This window comes from Trichechus manatus, unplaced genomic scaffold, assembly GCF_000243295.1.
Source record: "Trichechus manatus latirostris isolate Lorelei unplaced genomic scaffold, TriManLat1.0 scaffold00115, whole genome shotgun sequence".
NCBI classification, from domain to species: domain Eukaryota; kingdom Metazoa; phylum Chordata; class Mammalia; order Sirenia; family Trichechidae; genus Trichechus; species Trichechus manatus.
Window position 1 is genome coordinate 8,847,008 of NW_004444051.1, and position 21,891 is coordinate 8,868,898.

At 39.8% G+C, this 21,891-nt stretch overlaps 2 protein-coding genes across 3 annotated transcripts; both read left to right on the forward strand.

Moving 5' to 3' along the window:
- Window positions 1-18: 18 nt before the first annotated feature.
- LOC101353177 (histone H2B type 1-M) lies at window positions 19-9,636 on the forward strand. 2 transcript variants are annotated; one of them, XM_023738376.1, is made up of 2 exons: window positions 19-1,158; window positions 9,320-9,636. In XM_023738376.1, exon 1 carries the CDS (start codon window positions 769-771, stop codon window positions 1,147-1,149), a length of 381 nt encoding a protein of 126 aa, XP_023594144.1. In that variant the 5' UTR covers window positions 19-768; the 3' UTR covers window positions 1,150-1,158; window positions 9,320-9,636. The 2 variants fall into 2 exon arrangements, with proteins under 2 accessions (XP_023594144.1, XP_023594143.1); XM_023738375.1 differs by lacking the exon at window positions 9,320-9,636 and adding an exon at window positions 1,477-3,070.
- Window positions 9,637-16,445: 6,809 nt separating this feature from the next.
- Window positions 16,446-16,987, forward strand: LOC101353427 (histone H2B type 1). Its single transcript, XM_004384022.2, has one exon. The coding sequence runs from the start codon at window positions 16,489-16,491 to the stop codon at window positions 16,867-16,869; it is 381 nt and encodes a 126-aa protein (XP_004384079.1). The 5' UTR covers window positions 16,446-16,488; the 3' UTR covers window positions 16,870-16,987.
- The last annotated feature ends 4,904 nt before the right edge of the window (window positions 16,988-21,891 follow it).

The window sequence follows — 21,891 nt, forward strand, 5'->3', positions numbered from 1 at the left end:
CTTCCAGGTAGGGGTGAGGGGGGTGAGAGGTCTAGTGACAGCGGTTCCAATTAAAATCATGGGTGTTTCGTGAACCGGACAGATGTAGTTATTTTCCCTCTCTCCATCTCGGGTCTAGTGAGTGCACAACTTTAAAAGAAACGGGCTGGAAATCCGACTCCACCCCACTGCAGGAAGTAGGCTTGTTTGGAGACTTCTTGACCTGTTAAGATTTACACATTGCCAAACTTTTTGGTGTAGGGATCTGAGAAGGCAAAGAGTGAACTTCCAGGTAATTGCGCAGTGTTGAGCTCCACGTCGTTGCTCAAGATAAGCTGCGGTGGGCGCGTACTCGCTCACATGAACAGCGCGTTGCAGGCCAAGTCCAGCATCTAGGCGGTACGCACAGCCGCCAGGTGCTCACAGGCCAGCCCAATCCGCGGAGCTGTTCTTGCGAGCCAGTAACTGACTCCACCCACAAGCCTCGTTAAGACTTTTAACTGTCTGCTCTCTGTGACTATGCAGCAAGCTTGCTCGGAAAAAGTAGCTTTGGGCAGCCTAGGTTAGGCTTTTTGATTGGGTGTAAGCAAAGTAATGAAATAGCCAATGAAAATGCAAACCTGATAGTGTCATTTACAATCGCGTTTGTGACGACATACTGAGATAATCCAATCGTAAGCTAAATTTTATTAACTTTATTTGAATACCGCGTCTATAAATAAATGCGATCTCGCCGGGATTGATTATTCTCCTATGTGTTGGTGATACTGTTTAACTTTTAACGCTACGATGCCCGAACCTACCAAGTCTGCTCCGGCACCGAAGAAGGGCTCCAAGAAAGCGGTGACCAAGGCGCAGAAGAAGGATGGCAAGAAGCGCAAGCGAAGTCGCAAGGAGAGCTACTCGGTTTACGTGTACAAGGTGCTGAAGCAGGTCCACCCGGATACCGGCATCTCGTCCAAGGCCATGGGCATCATGAACTCGTTCGTCAACGACATCTTCGAGCGCATTGCTGGTGAGGCGTCTCGCCTGGCGCATTACAACAAGCGCTCTACCATCACTTCCAGGGAGATCCAGACGGCAGTGCGCCTGCTGCTGCCTGGGGAGCTGGCCAAGCACGCTGTGTCCGAGGGCACCAAGGCCGTCACGAAGTATACCAGTTCTAAGTAAACCTTCCAAGTAAGCGTCTTTACAGCTAACCACAAAGGCTCTTTTAAGAGCCACGCATGCTTTCAACAAACGAGTTGTAATCCTTAATATTCCAAATGCTATTCTTGGGTTTCTTTTACCAAATTTGAAGCTATTCTACCATTCTTTAATGTTCCATTAGAGCTGCGTGGAAAAGATTTGTAAGGTACCGCCAATGATAATAGCATAAACTGAATTGTCCCTAAGGGCATACACAGTTGTATAGAATCATAAGATCATTTAGTTTCACTTTGAAATTAATATGAACTTTAACACATTTCAAGTGTACTGTTTTAATTTTATGTACAGGTCTGCAGGTTGATGCTGACGTTGATCCTCTTAACGACTGGATGGATTCTAGGTGATGAGTGCTCACTATGAGCGCGAAGGGGCATGCTCTTGACAACTTTGTTCGGCTCAGAACCCTTTAAAAAAAAATTTCCTTTTATCATCCAAATATGTATTACTGAAAAAGGCTGAAGACAATGTGAATTTTCACAGAAATATTACAAACGGTTTCCTAACTAGTTTGCCTGCTTTGCAGTTTGGCCAATTTCTGCTGGAGGCTCTGAGCAGGCTAATGAGAGTGGAAGAGGAGGAGTCTAATGCTGTTTAAAAGGGACGGAGAAAGAGGAAGGGGAAGGAGTCAGGTCTCTCATTTATAGGGTTTGACTCCAAAGGAAGCCAAAATCGCAGAGTCAGTTTAAAAGCTCTCCAGGTAACAAGACAGAAGTCTGATACTCCATAGTTGAAGATGTCTGAGTGTGGTCAGGCAATCGTCATCTCAGGACTGAGGCCTTCTTTTCAGTACCATTCAACCTTTCTCAGATCCCCTGAGTGTCAAGGAAGTCGATGTAGAAAGGAAAAGAAAGCCTCTTCTGACAGGATATAGCTTCTGGTGTGCAAGGCAGGCTGGCATGAAGGGTTTTTACTGTTAGCACATGAATTTATGCGGGGAAAATAAATCTAAAAAAAGAGGTTGGAGGAATTCGAAAAGAGTGATCGGGATGGAAGGAACCAATGGCTCAGAGTTTGACAAGATAATTGTGAGGTGGATGAGGCTGGGCTTGGAGTGAAGTGCTTATGGAGATGGAGAATTTGGTTAAAGTGGATGCTAGCAGAAGTAGGAATGAATTCAGCAATTCTAGTGTCCTGGCAACTTCCCAAATAAGCATGGATTCATGCACTATGGGGATAGATTTTTCATAATATGGTGAGGTTGATACCTGGATAGACAATTAAAATCCTGGATAGTTCTGTTTTTTAATTCTTAAAAGCACCAAAGAGCTGCTAAGAAAGTAAGGAATCTGGCCTAGGGATTTGACTCACATGAAGCCTCCAGTACCACACCTGGCTTTCACCCAAACACGAGCTTTGGCTTTTCAGGTGTTACAAGAAATCTGTCCATGGTGAGGAGCCTGATAAGAAATCTTTCTCTGTGAAGCTCAGATACCAGACCAAAAGCTACATCCTCAGAAGATAAACTAGAAATAACTATCCACCCATAGACACACAAAAACACATTTAACCACAGGTGATTGTAAAGAAAAGTTTACATACTGCGGGCTTTCATACCACAGGAATTCAAAGAACCCAAGCTAGTTCTGTGCCCCTGTGCACCTGGTAGAAGCAAACACAATCTCTGGAGGAAACAGCTTTATTTTAGGCCTCAACAAATCTCCACAGATAAAATATCAAGGACAATGACTGAGCAGCATCACAATCAAAATTAACCACACACTATGAAACAAGACACTGTGACCAAGAGCAGCAAGAACAACTGACAACAGAAACAAAAGAAGAAAAGGGAATTATCAAATACAAATTTCAAATAACTATTATCTTTAAAAAAAATGTTCAAAATATGTTCAGGAACCAAGAAAATACAAAGAATGACAAGAACATTTGAAAAAAGAACCAAATAAAAATTCTAGAATATACACACACACATACATATACATACACATATACACATACATTTGTGTGTAACATATATATGTTAATTATATCACAAAATCGAAAGCTTATGAGTTCAACAGCCAGTTGGACCCAGCTGAAGTAGATAGGCAGATCTTAAGGAATTATCCAAAATGTAGCACAGAGAAAAAAAGGTAGAAGTGAGTTTAAGAGATAACAGAATTTGTAATGAAAAGGTCTGACATGTATCTAATCATAAAACCAGAGAGAATGATGCAGATGTATGATTGAAAAGATCATTGCTGAGAACTTTCTAGAATTGATGAATTATTCATATAGTTAAAAATAAGGAGAGTGAAAAATAATACAAGAAAAAAGGGTTACTATGTAACATTGTATGAGTAAATCACAACAAACGTAATGCTGATTTTCATAGGGTAAGCCTTCTGTTTCATAGTGACAGATGGCATCAGACTGAAGGACTGCTTGAAATTTTGTGTGGGGAATAATAATTAATTCATTATTTACATATATTTTGCATCCAGCTAATTTACCCACATTTTGTTAATTCTAGTCAATATTTAATGGACTGTCTTAAGTTTTCATTGCATATAATGATGTCATTAGCAAATAAAAATGTTTGGTCTTCCCAATAACTATTTCTGTTAATTGCTGTTAGTATCTTATTGAATTAGCTAAAATCACAAACAATAGTCCATACCAAACTTGCTAGCAGGCATCATTGTCTTCTTCCTTCCTTTCATGAAAATGGCCTTGGTAGTTCATTATAAGAATATTTGCTTTTTGGATTGTGAATAGTCTTTATTGTGTTGATGTAGTTTCCTTCTAATCCTATTTTACGAGCTTTTATTAGGAATGATTTGTGAGTTTTATCCAGTCTTTTCTTTTTTTTTTTTTTTTTTTGGCATCTGCTAAGGGCATGTGCTTTTTCTCCTTTCACCTGTTGCAATGAAGTATAGATAAATTTCCTAATGTTTATCCATTCTTGCATTCCTAGGGCAAATCTTACTTGGCCATGTTAAATATTATCATTTAAATAATGGCTGGATAAATTTTGTTAATATTTTACATGAATTTTTTCTATCTCTATTCATGCATAAAAACTGTTCTATGTTTTTCTCTTTTGGCATTACCTTTATTAGATTTTGTCATTAAGATTATGGTAGCTTAGGAAACATAATTGTGGGGCTCTCCTCTCCATCTGAATATATTATTTATTGCTGTGTAACAAATTATCCCAAAACTCAACAGCTTAAATAAATAAACATTTATTATTTCATACAGTTTCTGTGGGTCAAGAATCCAGGAGTGATTTAGCTGAGTGGTATGGGTAAAGATCTCACATGAGGCTGAAGTCAAGATTTCAGCAAAGGCTGCATGCAGTCACACTTCCAAGATGGCTAGCTGCCTGCCAAGTTTGTGCTGGCTGATGGCAAGAGGCCTCAATTCCTTGCAACATAGACCTTTCCATAGAGTCAATTAAAGGTCCTCAAAAAGTGGCAGCTGATTACTTCAGAAAGGGAAATTATAGAGAGAAAAAGACAGTGGGAGGAATAAGTCATCATGCCTTTTATGACCTACTTTCGGAAGTCACATACTGTCAACTTCTGCCACATTCTATTCATTAGAAGTAAGTCACTTCCAAACTCAGGAGGGGAATTAGGTTTCACCTTTTGAGGTAAATATAGTCAAAGAATTTGTTGACATATTTTAAAACCACCATGTCATCTTCTTTATATTTTAAATAGTTGAATGTAAAAATTATTTGTGCTTTAAAGATTAGATAGAACTCAGCTATAAAATCACCTGGGCTTGATACCTTTATAAGGCAGAACTTTAAGAATCCCGACAACTTACACTACAACTGACCACTATTATAGACAAAGGCCAATAAAATACCCATGTGATCAGAGACTGTCCTCAGTGGATTTTCCCTTAGATTGTAAAACAGTGACCCCTGAAGTTACATATAGGGTTGCTATGAGTCAAAATCGACTTGATGGCAACAGGTTTGGTTTTGGTTTGGTGGTTATATAAAACATTAGCCCAGCACATTGCAGATACTTAAAAAAAGTATTGAATGTATTGATTTAATTCATCAGAGAAATGCTAAACTGCAATCTGTAAAGCAAATTTCTGATGCATTATCATTGTTGGAATATCCAACGAACTAATAGGTTTGGTCTTTTTGAAGAAAAACAGATTAAAGGAGAAAAATAAACACAATTAAAAATTAAGGTTCCAGAAAATACTATATGAAAATTTTTTTTGAAAATTTTTTTTTAAAAATTTTTTTGGAAAAAAAGGAATGAAATTTAAAATCAGAAAATTTAAAGCTAATTTAATAATTTATTTAAAATATAGAATTTAAGATTGATCATTGATTAATACTAAAAACAAAAAATATATATGATGTTTAAAGTGTAAGGTAACTTAAGCTAAAGAGAAACCAAATAGAAGAATTTAATCATGAAAGCTTATAAGGAGATTCAAGGTGTCTCAAAATTCCCTAGTAAATTGTAACATTGCTACAGTCCAGGGTGTTTGTTTATACATAAATTCAACAGAGATTCACCGAGTATTCTTAGGCTAGGCACTGGGATGGGTGCTGGAGCTACAAAGAGCGATAAGATTGAACTTGACTTACATATTGGAACCATCAGTTTTGTAGACTGAGTCAAGGAAGCTTAACAGCTACTGCTTTCATTTTCTTTTGTCTTTCACTAAGGCCTAAAAAAAACATTTCTCACCCTGGAAATCTGAAGGCAAGTGAGTGGCTTTGGCTCATATGGGGACTACCAAACTCATTCAATTGAAGCAAATTATTTACCCAATTTTTGAGTAATAAACAAAATACAGTAATATTAATATTGTGACAGTGGAAAGTTAAGAACAGTCCACAGGATCACCCTTCTTCTGCCATCAATTGCAAATTCAGAGGTCTCCAAAACCACCTTCAAGTCTGAAAATTCACTGAGACTCACAGAAATCACTGAAAGCTGTTACACTCATAGTTATGGCTTATTACAGTGAAAGGATACAGATTAAAATCAGCCAAGGGAAGAGATGCATGGGCAGAGTCCAGGGAGGTTCCAGATGGGGAACTTCCAGTTGTCCTCTCGCAGTGGAGTCATGGACAGCATTAACTCCTCAAGGCAATGATGTGTGACCAAAGACATGGAGTATTGCCAACCAAGGAAGTTCACCTGAGCTTTGGTGTCCAGAGTTTTTATTGTGGCTTGATAACATACACCTGGTTCATACCTTGAGTAGCTGACCTTTAGGCTCCACCCCCTCTGGAGGTAAAGCAGAATACTACCTGATCCCAAACCACCAACATAAGTCACATTGTTAGACTATCTGGTGTGGCCTAAGGCCCCAGGTAAGCAAAGACACTCTTATTAGGCACGATATTCCAAGGGTGGAGAGATCACCTCCCAGGAGCCACGGGCAAAGGCCAGGCCTCTCTTAGGGTAAGGTTAATTCTATACTACACACATAAAAATATATATATTTTTGAAATTTTTAATGAGATATCTATCATTGGTCATAACTTGAGTTGTACAACTATTTGATTTTTATTATTGCTGTTAGATAGCTGTGGCTATTCAGATGGATTGTGAACCCAAAAATTATAAAGATTTCTCACTGAAGACTTTTTTATGCTTTGTTCAGATGAACAACCTCAGCAGTCTTTTCTCTGATTTATACTCCCAACACCCCTCTAAACCCTGGCTGCAAGAAAAGAAGACTCGGAAGATAATAGAAAACAACTTTGGGGGAGAGTTCAGAGTTCTTAAGCTTGTTCAGGTAGCTTGGGTATTTAGTGCTAAACAGGAAAAAAAAACTTATTTTCTTCACTTAAGCAGCAGTACTTGAGTGGATTTTCCCTTCATAAAACATGAAGTTTGCTATCACTGACAGTGAATAGAATTGTAGAAAAGTGGGTAAATTGCTTTTTAGGATTTTGTTTAAAAGTTAACAGTGAACATTAATCAGTATTTCATAAATACAAAACAATGTGTTATAAATATCACAGCCAAATTATGGCTATTTATTTGTTTTGTTTTTGGAAAGGGGGAGGAGCCTGGGAAGAAGAAGAAAGGTGAGAGGAATTGGGGAGGACTCAGGAAAGGAAGGAAGGAAGCAAACTGGCTGTTCACAAAAGACCTCAGTTCCTTGCCACATGGACCTCTCCAGAGAGTTAATTGAAGTTCCTCAAAAAGTAGCAGCTGATTTCCCCCAGAAAGAGAAATCATGAGAGAAACAGAGAGGGAGGGAAAGAGCTGAGAGCTGAGGGAGAAGCCTACGGCTCACTGTGGTAGGACAGAGTCAGAGAGAACAAAGAGAAAAAGGGAAGATGAGTAGGTAGACCTTGTCATGTATTTGACGTCTCGGGCGCATCAGTTCCAACTCAGAACTCGTTGCCATGAACTCATAACAACCCTATAGCACAGAGTAGAATTGCCCCATAGGGTTTCGGAGGAGCGGCTGATGGATTCGAACCGCCGAACTTTTGATTAGCAGCCGAGCTCTTAACCACTGAGCCATCAGGGCCCTATTCTGACTCATAGTAACCCTATATGACTGAGTGGAAGTGCCCCATAGGGGTTTCCTAGGCTATAATCTGCCCTGGTGGTGTCCTATAGGGTTGTATGAGTTGGAATCAACTCGATGTCAAAAGGTTTTTTTTTTTTTTTTTTTCCATTACAGAAGCAGATCACCAGCAAGCAGATCACCAGGTCTTTTCTCTCCCGGAGTGGCTGGTGGGTTTGAACTCCACTTTTCAGTTAGCAGCCCATTACTTAAACATTGCATTGTGCCACCAGGGCTCCTTTTTGATGTCTTAGTTAGATATAATAATTTAAAACAACAACAACAACAAAAAAATACCTCATGGCCATTGAGTTGATTCCAGCTCATAGCAGGACAGAGTAGAACTGCCCCAAAGGGTTTCCAAGGCTGTAAACTTTATGGGAGCAAACTGCCACATCTTTCTCCTGCAAGCAGCTGCTGAGTTCAAACCTCTGACCTTTCAGTTAGCAGCGGAGCTCTTTAACCAATGCACCACTGAGGGCTCCTTAGTTATGTATTAATACCTGTTACAGGATTACTGAATTACTCCCCGACATTTCTTCGGTATGGGTTGAGTGGCCTGATTAAAATATCACCACATCAGGGAGACTTTCTCTGACCAGCAGATGAAAAATGGCACCCTTCTATCCCCATTCTTAACATTCTCTATTCTTTCTTCTTCATTATACATACACCTGAAAACATTTATTTGTTTATTGTCTGTCTCCTCTCATCATCCTAAAGACTGTAAGCTCCATGAGGACAGGAACTTGTCACTCTTGTCACTGCTGACTCCCTAATGCCTAAGGCTGTCCCTGGCATACAGTATACTCTCAACAGATATTTGTGCCATGACATAATAAATTAAAGTACATATGTGTCCAGAGCCCTGGTGGTGAAATGGTTAAGAGCTTGGCTGCTAATCAAAAGGTTGGCGCTTCAAATCCACCAGCTGCTCCTTTGACACCCTGTGAGGCAGTTCTACTCTGGCCTATAAGGTCACTATGAGTCAGAAGGGTCACTATGAGCAATGATTTTTTTTTTTTTTAATACATGTGTCTAGAAAAACAAGGATAGAAGCAAGAGCTGAGTTGTCACAATAGTTCAATTGAATGAGTGACTCAGCCCTTCTGGCCTCATTTTCCTCATGTATACAAAGAGGATATTAATAGTAAGCACTTCCTAGAGTTATTTTAATGATTACATGAGGTAATTCACGTAAAGCTCTTAAAGCAATAATGGACATTTAGTAAGCGCTTAGCCATTGTTAGCAATTTTATTATATTTTCCTTGATCACTGAGTTAAAATGAAAATTGAGTGGCCAGTTCTCCTCAGGTTGAAAACTAAAGGGAGAAAGTATGAGCTTTTGAACTATTTAAATCTCACACCAAAAAGAGTAGTTGGGGGATCTGGAACAAAGATGAGATTTTTCAGGGTATCTCCTGACTAAGCATGATTTGAGCCATTATCTGTTAATGCTAATAATTACTAAAGTGTAGCTAACACTGGAGCGGAGATTCCTGATAGCACAATATAGTACTAGCATATGTCCAAATAACCCTTTTCTTTGCATGGCAATTATTAGTGTTGATGGAAAAATGGCATCTAACAAATAAATCCTTTTTATTTTTTATTCAGGGGAGAGATATGAAAGCAGAGAAGAAATGAATGAAAGCAGTAACTGAAAATGTGAATCTGCCCATAGAAGTTATGAAGTATGAAAAGTCTGATCTGCCTGAGAAAGAGTGATTAGTGTGTATATTCTTCCCAAATCCAACCCATCCTGGAGATTGTTACCTTTTACCTTCTTCATTTTATTTTTTGTACAAGTTATAAAAATAGAACTTACTTTTAAGGTTCTTGTTTGTTTGGAAGGTTGCTTCTCCATAGTGTTTTGTTTTCCTCTTCAGTTTGGTCACATTTATTATGAGCTTATATTTGAACATATCGCAATTTCCTGGGAAAGTGCCTGGCATGTAATACGTGCTTAATAAATAATTGCTGAATAAATAATTTCAGTGAATCTTGAGAACTTGGGTTCAACATGCTTCCCTCCTGAAGAGGTTTATGTTCACCTTAGTAAGTTCTAGGGGGTGCTACAAACCTGGATAGCTTTAATTTCTCAGGTGGTATTCATTGAAACCCCAGACCCTGTGTAGCTCTATGGTTAAATCCTTGAGGCAAATTCTCGTCTCCCTCCTCCACAGAGCCCTGCAGAGACAAGCAATTTCCTTCTCAGGAATCCCTGCCAGATTTGTTTTTTCTCTCTAACCTACCTGTAGTGCAAACAGTTAATGTGGTGGGCAGCTGAACAAGAAATTGAAGCTTCTAATCTACCCAGAAGTGCCTCAGAAGAAAGGCCTGGAAATCTATGCTTGAAAACTCAGGCATTAAAACCCTATGGAGCACAGTTCTACTCTTATGCAGGAGTCAGAATTGACTCCATGGCAACTGATTTTTACCCTTTCTCAAAAGATCTTGGCTTTATGCTAGGTGTCTCCAGTTTCTTTTAAGGGCTTGGATTCCTCTTCCCCAAGGAGCCACCTTTAATTCCCAAAGCTCTGAGTCCTGATATGGTCTGTGCCCCCAGGGAGCCCCGGCAGGCCTGTTTATCACTCTGTTTTCAACTCCTAGGTTGTTGTTGCTCTGAGGAACTTGAGGAAATTTTCCTTGTTAGCCGGGCAATGATATGCTAGTATATTGTAGTTTATCTAGTCTTTAGGTGTTTTGCTTCAGGAGAGCTTTCCAGAATATCTTGATTTCCACATTGCCAATAAAAGTCCTTACAGTGTCCCTCTCTACCCCTACTAATACTTTTAGCCTTAAATTCTGTTTTGTCTAATATTAATATTGCTATACTTGCTCTCTCGGTAAACATTTTTGAGGCACATTTTCCTCACATCTTTATTTTCTTTATTTTTTTTCCTTTTCAAATCCATCTATGACTTGTTTCCAGTCTCCAATAAGGGGAGCAGTCTCTAATACATGTGTTTATTACACACATTCTTTTGCTTTGTGAAAAGATAAACATCATAAAAAGATAAAATCTTGTATATATGCCAGAAGTTTGACATATGCTTTTCTGAGAAAGGCCAAAGAAAACTTATACAACTTCCATAAGACCACAATAATAAAGCAATACATATATATAGCAAAATAACTTAGAATAAATTACATTTAAACTAGCATCTACCATTATTTTGGAGTTCAAATTTCGTAAAGCCTAAAAAAAATCACTGTTCTTGGTTATGGAAAGAATTTTTATGGAACAAAAGTATATCAGAGAGTTGTTTGGGATGATTTTTAAAAATCAGGAAATAGACAGTAGTGATGGTTACACAACACTGGAATGCACTTAATGCTACTGAATTGTATGCACGAAAAATGGTTAAAATGACAACTTTTATGTTATTTGTATTTTACCACGATAAATGAATGAAGAAAGAAAGGAAGCCTATTAGAGAAATCCACTTATTTATAAGTATACTAGCCAATTTTGTTTTTAAACTGATAATTCTGCAGGCCAGATAACAACCTTCAGCTCAAATGATTATGGCCTCTGAAGAGTTTAGAACAACTGGAATGGAGGAGCCCTACTTAGACAGGCAATTTTCATGCTATTCAACATATATTACTATGAACAATAAATCTATTTCAGTAATTTCAGATTACATTAAGGTAAAATCAAGTGTGTTCAATTACTTTTTAATTTTTGTTTCTAAATGTCAGAACCAAAGCCCCTTGCCATCCAGTCAGTTCCTACTCATAATGTCAGAACCAGCAGGACTTAAATGAGGTATCATAGATTGCAACTGATAGTCTTGAACTTTATCAAAGACCTGTGATCCTGGAGCCCTGGTGGCACAGTGGTTAAGAGTTAAGCTTCTAAGCAAAAGGTCAGCAGTTCAAATCTACCAGCAACTCCTTGGAAGCCCTCTGGGGCAGTTCTACATTGGCCTATAGGGTCTCTGAGTCAGAATCAATGGTAATAGGTTTGGTTTTGGGGTTTTTTGTTCGTTTGCTTTATTTTGTTTTAGGATCCTGGAAAATAGCATATGTTAAAGACATCCTCCACCCCTTTTTGCTCCAGAAAGGGTTTACTGCAAGAAACCATCCTTCTTCATATGACTTAGACCAATCTCACAGATGCCCTTCTTTACTCATGACAAGGCCAGACCCTAAGATAGCTGAAGTACTTGTCCCCAGTGGTCAATCAGAACAAAATACTTATTAACCAAACTTTGGTTAGATTTCTCTCCTTGCCCTAACCCCTGAACTTTGACCCACCCTAAGCCTGAAGCAGCTCACGAGGCCTCCTTAAAGGCCCCTACAGAGAATAGGTTGGCTTTAAGGTAAAAACCGTCTCTAATCTATCTGATCACACCACCCTTTCAACTCCCTTCCCCACCATCAATTCTTTCTACCCTTACTTACTCCTTGATAGCAATTAACAACATACAAGAGAAATTCTTTTTGCCTAATCCTTAAGAAGCTTGCAAAGCCTATGGTTGGAGCAAGCTTCCTGTTACAATAATTCTTCCCCCTCCCTCCTTGCAATGATCCTTTTGAATAAAGTCTCTACCTACCAAGTTGGAGCTCTGGTGGGGCAGTGGTTAAGAGCTATGGCTGCTAACTAAAAGGTTAGCAGTTCAAATTCACCAGCTGCCCCTTAGAAGCCCTATGGGGCAGTTCTATTCTGTCCTTATAGGGTCACTATGAGTCACATTAGACTCCACAGCAACAGGTTACTTACCTAGTTGGATTTGTTTTTTATTTAGCACAACTCCTGGACTATTTTGTCTTCCCTGTACAACATGTGTTTCATTAAATTCATGTAGGTGTAGAATGAACACTCCTGTCTGGGTCAATCCTCACTAGTCTTCAGTGTTCTATAGAGGCCAGCTCCACCTATGTATCGTTAACATGTTTAAATTAGTTGCTTGGTCCCTTAGACCACTGATTTACATTTTATAAACCAAAAATAGGTTACACTTGCGGGGCAAATGGTTATGTGTTATTGACTTCATACTGTTATTTTATGAATTAAATTTGTCCTGAATTGGAAAGTAATCAGACCAAAACAGGTCCTGTGTTCCATGACCATGTGTCCTTATTCACAGAATGCTCACAGACATTTGTAGAGATAGGTTCCCTTTTCAGGATAAAATCTCATGGGGCGGCTGAAATTAAGTGTGAGAAATTTTAACACTTAAAATGATTGCATATTAATTTAACTCCTACAGCTATAGCTCTCAACTGGTGGCTTTCAACTTTACCCATAACATGTATCAGTTTTGAAATTTAATTTTTAATTAAATGAAATTACATAGAATTTAAAAATTTTGTTTTTCACTAGCATGAGCTATACTTCAAGTGCTCAATAGCCACATGGCAACTGTATTGGATGGCACAGCTCCACTCTACAAATTTGAATACACAAATGATGAATCATTCCTACTTTAATTTGTATTTCCAGTGACTAGGCTATTTTAAAAATGTTAAAAAGCAAATCATAAAATAATATAGAGTATGATTCTATTTATGTGGAGAAAAAAGCAAATTTAAATAATGTACTATTCATGGGTCTATATTTAGAAAGTAAAACTATAAAGAAAAATTATTAACTTTTCAATGATTAACACAAAATGTAGGATAGTGGTTGATCTGTGGGAATGTGTGTGTGGAGGGAGATAGAATTGGGGAGGTTGATACAGGACTCGCTAAGATACTAATGACATTCTAGTTCTTAAGCTGGGTTTTGAGTAGCAAGTATTGGTCTTATAATTTTTGTTTATGTTGCATAAGCCCATTTCATGACTGAGGCATTTTACTAAAAGTTTTTTGAAATCTCTTTAACCAGAAATAGGGCTCCTGGGTGCTGCAAACAGTTCACTGCTCAGCTGCTAACCAAAAGTTGGCAGTTAAGAGTCCACCCAGAGGTACTTCAGAAGAAAGACTTGGCGATCTACTTCCGAAAAATTGGCCATTGAAAGCTCTATGTAGCACAATTTTACTCTGACATACAAGGGGTAGCTATGAGTCAGAACAGATTGCAAGGTAACTGGTTTAACCAGAAATAAGGAATCTCAAATCTCTTTAATCAAAGATAAGGAATCTCAGGTCCAGTGAGTGCTTCTTGGTATTTTTTAAACTTCCTATATCTTTTCCTTCTTTACATACCGTATCTCCATTTTTGTCCCAGTAGATATAAAAAGGCAAGAATTTGAAAGTGTTTAGCAGCAATTTAAAACATCATGAACAGCAGCATTACTTCATTATAACAGATCATTGAGTCTCAATCCTCCTATTTTATCAGCTGAACATCTGATATATGTAGTTATTGTTAAATGCCTCCATCTGTCTTTATTTTTCTGTGCCTTCTTGCAGTTGCAAATTGTATTATTGGATCCCTCTCTCTATGGTTTCCTTTGCGTATGTACATTTTGTGTTTTTCCAAGATATGGTCTCTTCCTCTTTAGGTGAATTTCTCTTTTTATTTTGACCCTACTCTTCCCCCTCTGCCTCTCCTTCCATTGTGTCTATTTTTTTTTCCCTCTCCGTCTGCTGCTTTCTCTTGATCCAGTTTTAATTTTCTTTCTTACTTGTCTTTCTCTTCTTTCCCCATTGACTAGGTAGTCTGTAGAATCAAGGCTTTTTATTTTAAATGAGCTCTCTTAGACATGAAAGAAATGCTCTATTTCCCTTGCTTTTAAAATTAAGAGGGGGCAGTGAAACTATTCTGTGTGATACTGTAATGATGGATACATGACACTATATTTGTCAAAACCCACAGGACTGAACAACACAAAGAGTGAACCCTAAGGTGAACTGTGGACTTTAGTTAATAACAATGTATCTATATCAGTTCCTCAATTGTAACAAATGTAAGACATTAATATGAGCAGAAACTGTATAGGGAGGGGAGATAAGGTATGTGAGAACTCTCTATACTTTCTGCACAATATTTCTGTAAACCTAAAACTGTCATAAAAAAGAAGGCCTATTTAAAAAAAAATTAGAAGAAACAGCATGAACAACAACAAGTATTTCTCTCTTTATGCTAAAACAGCCCAGCCTAGCAATTGGAGTCTTCTAGTGAAGGGCCCAGTCTCTGGATCCAGATCTGGCTAATCACCATTCTGGCTCCCCCACTTACAAACTGAGATCCTTGGGAGGTTGACTTGCCTTTGGTGCTCTGATTTCCTTTTCTGTAAAATGGAGGGGGAAAAAACCCAAATAATAGCCATCACGTAGAGTTTTTAGGATTGAATGAATACATACAAGATACATTAGCTATTATTCTGAACTTGGCTAAATTGTGAATAAAGGAGCTATAAAGAGGTTGAATAGTTCCTCAGCGATTTCCTCCTCATCACTGAAGTCAGATAAATAACAACGCTGTGATACAAAGATGAGACATAATGTAGACCGGAGTGCGGTCTTGATGGATGCTAACCTGCCACTGTTGAAACCTCAGTGGAAAGATGCTGGGCTGGCATGGCGCCTTGCTGCCCTTGGACACAGGGGAGGGAGGGGCGACAGGCAGTTTAGAAAAAAGAGAGATGGGAATGGAAGAAAAAGCTAAAAGCCGGCTTCAGCAAAGATGATGATGATGATAATAATAAAGCCGTTAAATACTGAGCTCTACCATTATAGACTTATTAAGATATCTTTTCACCAGTTACATTGAAGAGATATTTCTGATCCTTATTCTGATTCGGAATCGACTCTACAGAAATGTGTTTGGTTTGGGTTTTTTCTGTGGCTAAACTGGGTGTGATTCGCTCCTTTCCAATACGAGGATTGTACCCTTATTGGCTAAGCAATTCTTCCCTTATCTCCCCTCAAGCGGTGTTATTTTGCTTTCTCTCTGAGGTTATTTTCCCCTGTCCTTTATTTTCCCCACGCTATATTTCTGCCCTCTGTACACACAGTCGGGGAGCCCTGGTGGCGCAGTGGTTAAGAGCTCACGCTGCCAACCAAAGGTCAGCAGTTCGAATTCACCAGCTGCTCCTTGGAAACCCTACTCTGTCCTATACGGTCACTACTAGTCAGAATCGAATCCACGGCAACGGGTTTTAGTACAGTGGTAAACTGTCCTCAGAATTGTCTGGATGACCGCGGGTCACCTATCTCATCTCAGTTCTTCCTTTCTCTCTCATTGGTTTAGAATCTTAATTGAAATATAAAGATCTTGCTTTCCAGGAGCTGGAAACCGGCCTTATGATGCAGAGACATAACTATGTCACGAGCTTTGCCTCCTTGGCATTTATAAACACAGGTAAGAGCAACTTCTAGATTTTAAAATTAATAAACATCTAAATTGTCTGGAAGCGAAAGAACCTACTCACTGCCATCGAATCATATTCAGACTCACAGCAACCTACAGGGTCTGTATATCTGGGTATAACTGCCCCACAAGGATTTCCAAGGCTGTAATCTTTACGGAAGCCAACTACCACATTCCTCGTTGAGTCTGGTGTGTTTGAACCGCAGATCTGTAGACTGTCAGCCGAGCGCTTTAACCAATGAGCCACCAGGAATTCTCGCGAGCAATAGAAACTTGTATAAAAAGTGTTACCTAGGTTAAAGAAGCTGGTCTGATTGGTGGAAATCGGATCTCAATATCTGGCCAATGGGAGAGTAGATCCAATATCCTTCATTTGCGTACAGCCCTAAGGCAAATAAGCGAATCAGCGGTTGTGAAACTAAGTCCTCATTTGCATCACAGCGTCTACAAATAAGTAGGATCGTTATTCGCGGACTTCGTTTTCTTTTCTCTTCAAAACGATCTGACAGTCATTAATATGCCTGAACCAGCCAAATCCGCGCCGGCCCCGAAGAAGGGTTCCAAGAAGGCCGTGACAAAGGCGCAGAAGAAGGACGGCAAGAAGCGCAAGCGCAGCCGCAAGGAGAGCTACTCGGTCTACGTGTACAAGGTGCTGAAGCAGGTGCACCCCGACACGGGCATCTCGTCCAAGGCCATGGGCATCATGAACTCGTTTGTCAACGACATCTTCGAACGCATCGCGGGAGAGGCATCTCGCCTGGCGCATTACAACAAGCGCTCGACGATCACATCCAGGGAGATCCAGACGGCCGTGCGCCTACTGCTGCCCGGGGAGCTGGCCAAGCACGCCGTGTCTGAAGGCACCAAGGCGGTCACCAAATACACCAGCTCCAAGTGAGCAGCTTTCCTATTCAGCCATCAACCCAAAGGCTCTTTTCAGAGCCACTCAAGTTTTCACAATTGGAGCTCATACTCTTATTCTTTCTGGTGAGTCGGCATTCATTTAGCGTAACACTTCATGGAAACATTCCCAGTGCACTGCATGGTAGGATCGGGAATTCCTAGCTGTGGGAGGAGAACGTAAGCTGAAGCAAGTGGTAACTCGTTCAGGCCCTTGGAACTTGTTGCATCTGGAGTGCTCATCTTTATTTAATTTACACGTGCATTATGTGGGCTGGTCGTAGCCCTTTTTCATGCATGAAAGAGCTAAAAACGACCATACAATTATCCGTTTTGTATAAAGTAGTTTACAAGGCTACGGTAACATTTGAAAATCTCACTCTCGAAAAACGTAACAACGTTTCTTTGTGTGCTGCTGCAGGTCTTACCCCACGTTCTTTCATGTCTATTACCTTACCCTCCATCCCTCCAGCTTTTTGCCTAAAGGCGTTTAGAGTCCCGGGGAAGCCTTTAATCATCTAGTGTTACTTAAAAACATGGTGGGGTGGAGGGGGGCTGAGGCTCCCCAATAAGGGAACAATGTAATACTAACGTTTAATTTTGCTTTATATCTTCCTTGGAGTACTTCAAAAACGCAGTCTTTGGATTGTTTCTTGTTTGTTTTTAATGGATAAGAATAAAATCTGTTTCTCCACTCCGGTCCCTGTGCCCTTTCACAAACTGTTGTTAGTTGCCCCTGAGTTGATTCAGACTCCTGTCATCCCTTTACGTGCAGAGTAGAACGGCTCGATAGAGTTTTCAAAACTGTGACCTTTCTAGAAGTAGATTCCTGTGGCTGTCTTGTGAGCCTTTCTGGGTAGGTACCAAATGCCAACCTTTAAGCACATTAACCATTTGCTCCAACCAGGATCTCATAATCCTCAGTCTTTAACAACCTCCATCTTCTCACCAGTGTGGCCACAGAATGTAGAGATTGCCTCTGGCCTCCACTCCATCCTTTCTATCACTTGAGAATTCCCTTTGGACCCCATCCTTCCTGTCCTCTCTTCAGCTGTCCTCCCCAGTTCAGTTCGGAGAAAAGACAGAGGGACTCAGGACAGGTCAGGGAGCAGCGAGGAAGAGGAAACGTGTTGAGGTAGGAGATGCTTTTTTATATTCAAATGCTGAAGACTGAGGTCTAGAAATCAGTTTGTAATCATGAATTCCAAAGAGACAAAAACCCATGAAAATAAACAGTCTACCTTCTTTTCCTGCCTAATTTTCCAGTCACTGTAAGGTGAAGACTTTTTAAGGGAAGACAGGTGAGAAAGGCTTAACTGGGGGCAACTCACCAGTGAATGGAAATCCCAAATCTACCTAAACTCACTCATGGAAGGGTCCTTGAGAAGCACACCTAGGCAGCCTTCCCAGTGAGTTTGTCTGATCAGCCTTTCTCTCAACAAGGTAAAATAACCACAAAGACACAAACAGTATTTATTTTCAGGTTACCAAATTAACAATTGCACTTCCAACTTGGTCTGATCACTTAGATTTTAGCTTGAGATAATACTCCTTAATCATAGTGAATCCAGTTTCCATTCCAGAGCCACCTGATTGTGTGCTATCCCTGCTCAAAAACCTTCAATCATCTCCCACTGCTTTTAGCACAAAATTAGAACTCTGTACTATGGCCTGCAAGGTCTGGCCCTCATCTAAGTCTCCAACCCAATCTCAGTCTTTTTTTTTTTTTTTTCTATTCCCTCCTCCCAGTTTTTGAAGTTTCCCATGATCCCTCCAACATTTAACCAAAAAAAAAAAAAAGAAAAAAAAAAAAAGCTGGCCTCGAATTGATTCTGACACATGGCGACCCCTTGTGTGTCAGAGCAGAGCTGTGTTCCATAGGATTTTCAATGGCTGATTTTTTTTTTTTTAAGTAGATTGCCAGACCTTTCTTTTCAAGTGTCTCTTTGCCTGAAATGCCCCTGATTCTACATCCAGCCAGAAGACACGCATATACTTTATTAATTTATTGATCAACTGCGCCCATCTCGGCTCAATCATCTTGTCCTGGGAAGCTGATTTTTCACTGTTAAAGGCTCTCATAGCCCCAAGGAACTGACTGTACACTCTAAGGCACAACCTGATTGGTGTGGTGGAATCAAGACTCAACCCCTAAGGCTGGGGAGGAACTCTGGCTTCACTAAAGAACAAGGCAGGGAAGAAGGGAGATACCTGAACAAAATCAAGGCAGCATTGAAAAAGAAGGAGGGTAATGACCTTTGGGGAGGCATCTGCACTGCCTTATTAATACAAGAGCCTTCCAGGCAGACAGAGGTAGCACCCAATAGATTGCAAGATAGAGTAGCCATTCAGTCACATTCAAGTGTGAAGCACAAAATCACACACTGAGGATATAGGACAGTGGCTCTCAAGAGGGCATCAGAATCACCTGGAGGGCTTGTTAGAGCATAGATCGATGGTCCTATCCCCAGAATGTGTTTCATTAGGTCTGGAATGGGGTCCAAGAACTTACAATTCTAAAAAATTCCAGGGGTTACAGATGCTGCTGGTCTGCAAACCGTGCTGTGAGGACATCTAATAAAAAGAACGACGAGGTAACCAAAGCCCCTGCCTGTGTGGAGCTTTCTTTGTAGTAAAGATGAGGTTGTGATATAAGATTATGAAGGGTCTGGATGTCAAACAATGATGTTTAGATTTATTTTTTGCATACAATGAAAAGTTATAGAAAGTGTCTGAGCAGGGACTGGCGTGATTGGCTCTAGTTTTAGGAAGACGAAAGGAGATGGAATGGATTGGAGGGAATGGAAGGGAAGAAAGGTGATAAAGGTCCAAGCCAAGGAAATGGCAGCAGGAAGGGAGCAGTGGATACAAGACACAAACCAGAGAACAGTGGAAGGGATTCCATGCATTTGTGGAGCATATATTACTGTCATGTTATTTATCCTACATTGTCTCAGTCCGCACAAAAACATGAAGTTTCCCCTAAATTACAGGTAAGGGAAGAGTGGCTACAAAGTGTTCTCAGTAGCTTGTCATAGACCACAAACATACGTAATGGCAGTACTGGGACTTCAAGTGTAGATCTTCATGGTTCAAATACCATTCTCTTTTTCTCTGGGCCTTTCTAATGCTGTGAGGAATAATAATGATAGTAATAACAACAACCGAAACTTAGAGGGCTCACTACATGCCAGGCACTGGCCTAAATGCTGAACAAATGCTTGATTTCATTCACCCTAAAACCTAGGAAGTTGGTACCTACTATTATCTCTATTTTACAGATGAGGCGTAGAGAAGTTAAGTAACTTGAACAAAGACACACTGCAAGTAAGCATCCCTCTCTACAAGGTTTCTGGTGTCTTTTCATCTCTCAAGAAGGGTACTGGGAATGTTCCTTATAAACTTAATATATAATTTGCTTATGACACAGATTATCAAATATATAAAAACCAGTTTCTATGTAGTTATTTCTGACACATATCAATCCTGTGTGTGTCAGAGTAGAACTGTGCTCCATAGGGTTCTCAATGGCTGATTTTTCAGAACTAGATCGCCAGCCCTTTCTTCTGAGGTACCTCTGAGTGAACTTGAACTGTCAACTGTTCAGTTAGCAGCTGAGAGCATTAAACGTTTGTACCACTTGGGGAGTCCATTAAATATATAAGCCTTGTTAAATATATTTGCTGAGATTGTTAATGGCAAATGAGTTTAAAAGGCCTGAAGATAAAATTTATGGACCTCTTCCTTAATTGGGCTGATAATATATTCCCCAACAAGATACCAAGGTTTTTATTTACTCCTGAATCTTGTACAATTCAATCAGTTTGGGCCTTCAAGCCTTTGAAAATAAAAAATTTTCAGAATGGATTATTTTGTATTCTGAGTTACAAAATATTAAGATTTGATCTAACTTCTCAAGTATATACAGGTCCATAGCACACAGTGAATAAATGATGACAAAATAAGCTTGTTGTTGTTGTTGTTCTTAGGTGCCGTCGAGTCGGTTTTGGCTCATAGTAACCCCATATACAACAGAACGAAACACTGCCGGGTCGTGCGCCCATACTCAATCATTGTTATGCTTAAGCCCATTGTTGCAGCCACTGTGTCAATCAATCTCATTGAGGGTCTTCCTCTTTTTCGCTGACCCTCTATTTACCAATCATGACGTCCTTCTCCAGGGACTGTTCCCTCCCAAGAACATGTCCAAAGTAGGTGAGATGTAGTCTCGCCATCCTTGCTTCTAAGGAGCATTCTGGTCGTACTTCTTCCAAGACAGATTTGTTCATTCTTCTAGCAGTTCATGGCATATTCAATAAATAAGCTTACTCTTACTCAATGTGTTCTTTCTGTGTTGTGATTGCTCTTTCTTCTCTGTACTTAAATTTTGGATCTGTAGATCTTAGGCCCTGAAATCCTAAACCCCAGGTTGTACACAGGGATCCATGGAGCCCTGAGAGCCTCAGAGGGTGAATGACCCCATGTAATGTCTATGTCCATATGCATATTTTCCAACAGATTCTCAAAGGAGTTTTTTATTCACAAAGTGTCAACAACTACTTCCTAAAGAAATATCCAGACTACAACTGCTGAAGACTTATGGACAGCCGACTCATTCATCTCTAACATGAGATAAGCCCTCACTCACCCTGTGTTGCCTAGTATGGAACACAAAGGAGGTACCAAGGGGAAAAGCTCATTTTGAATCAGCTTTCTTTAAAAGAGTTTTTAGGCCAATGAAAAAAAGCCCATGTTGCTAAATAAATCAAGGTTACAAAACTGTATTTGGTACAGTAAAAATAATCTGGAGCCCTGGTGGCACAGTGGTTAAGAACTCAGCTGCTAACCAAAAGGTTGGCAGTTTGAATCCACTAGCTGCTCCTTGGAAACTCTGTGGGGCAGTTCTACTCTGTCCTAAAGCGTCACTATGGAATCAACCTCATGGCAATGGGTTTGAGTCAAAGAGACTCAATGATAAATAGCTTAAAAGAGTTATTTTCTTATCATAGAACAGATCCAT

Bases quoted from the DNA above. Each gene is read 5' to 3' on its own strand.
- LOC101353427 (XM_004384022.2), top strand. From the start codon at position 16,489: ATGCCTGAACCAGCCAAATCCGCGCCGGCCCCGAAGAAGGGTTCCAAG.
- LOC101353177 (XM_023738376.1), top strand. From the start codon at position 769: ATGCCCGAACCTACCAAGTCTGCTCCGGCACCGAAGAAGGGCTCCAAG.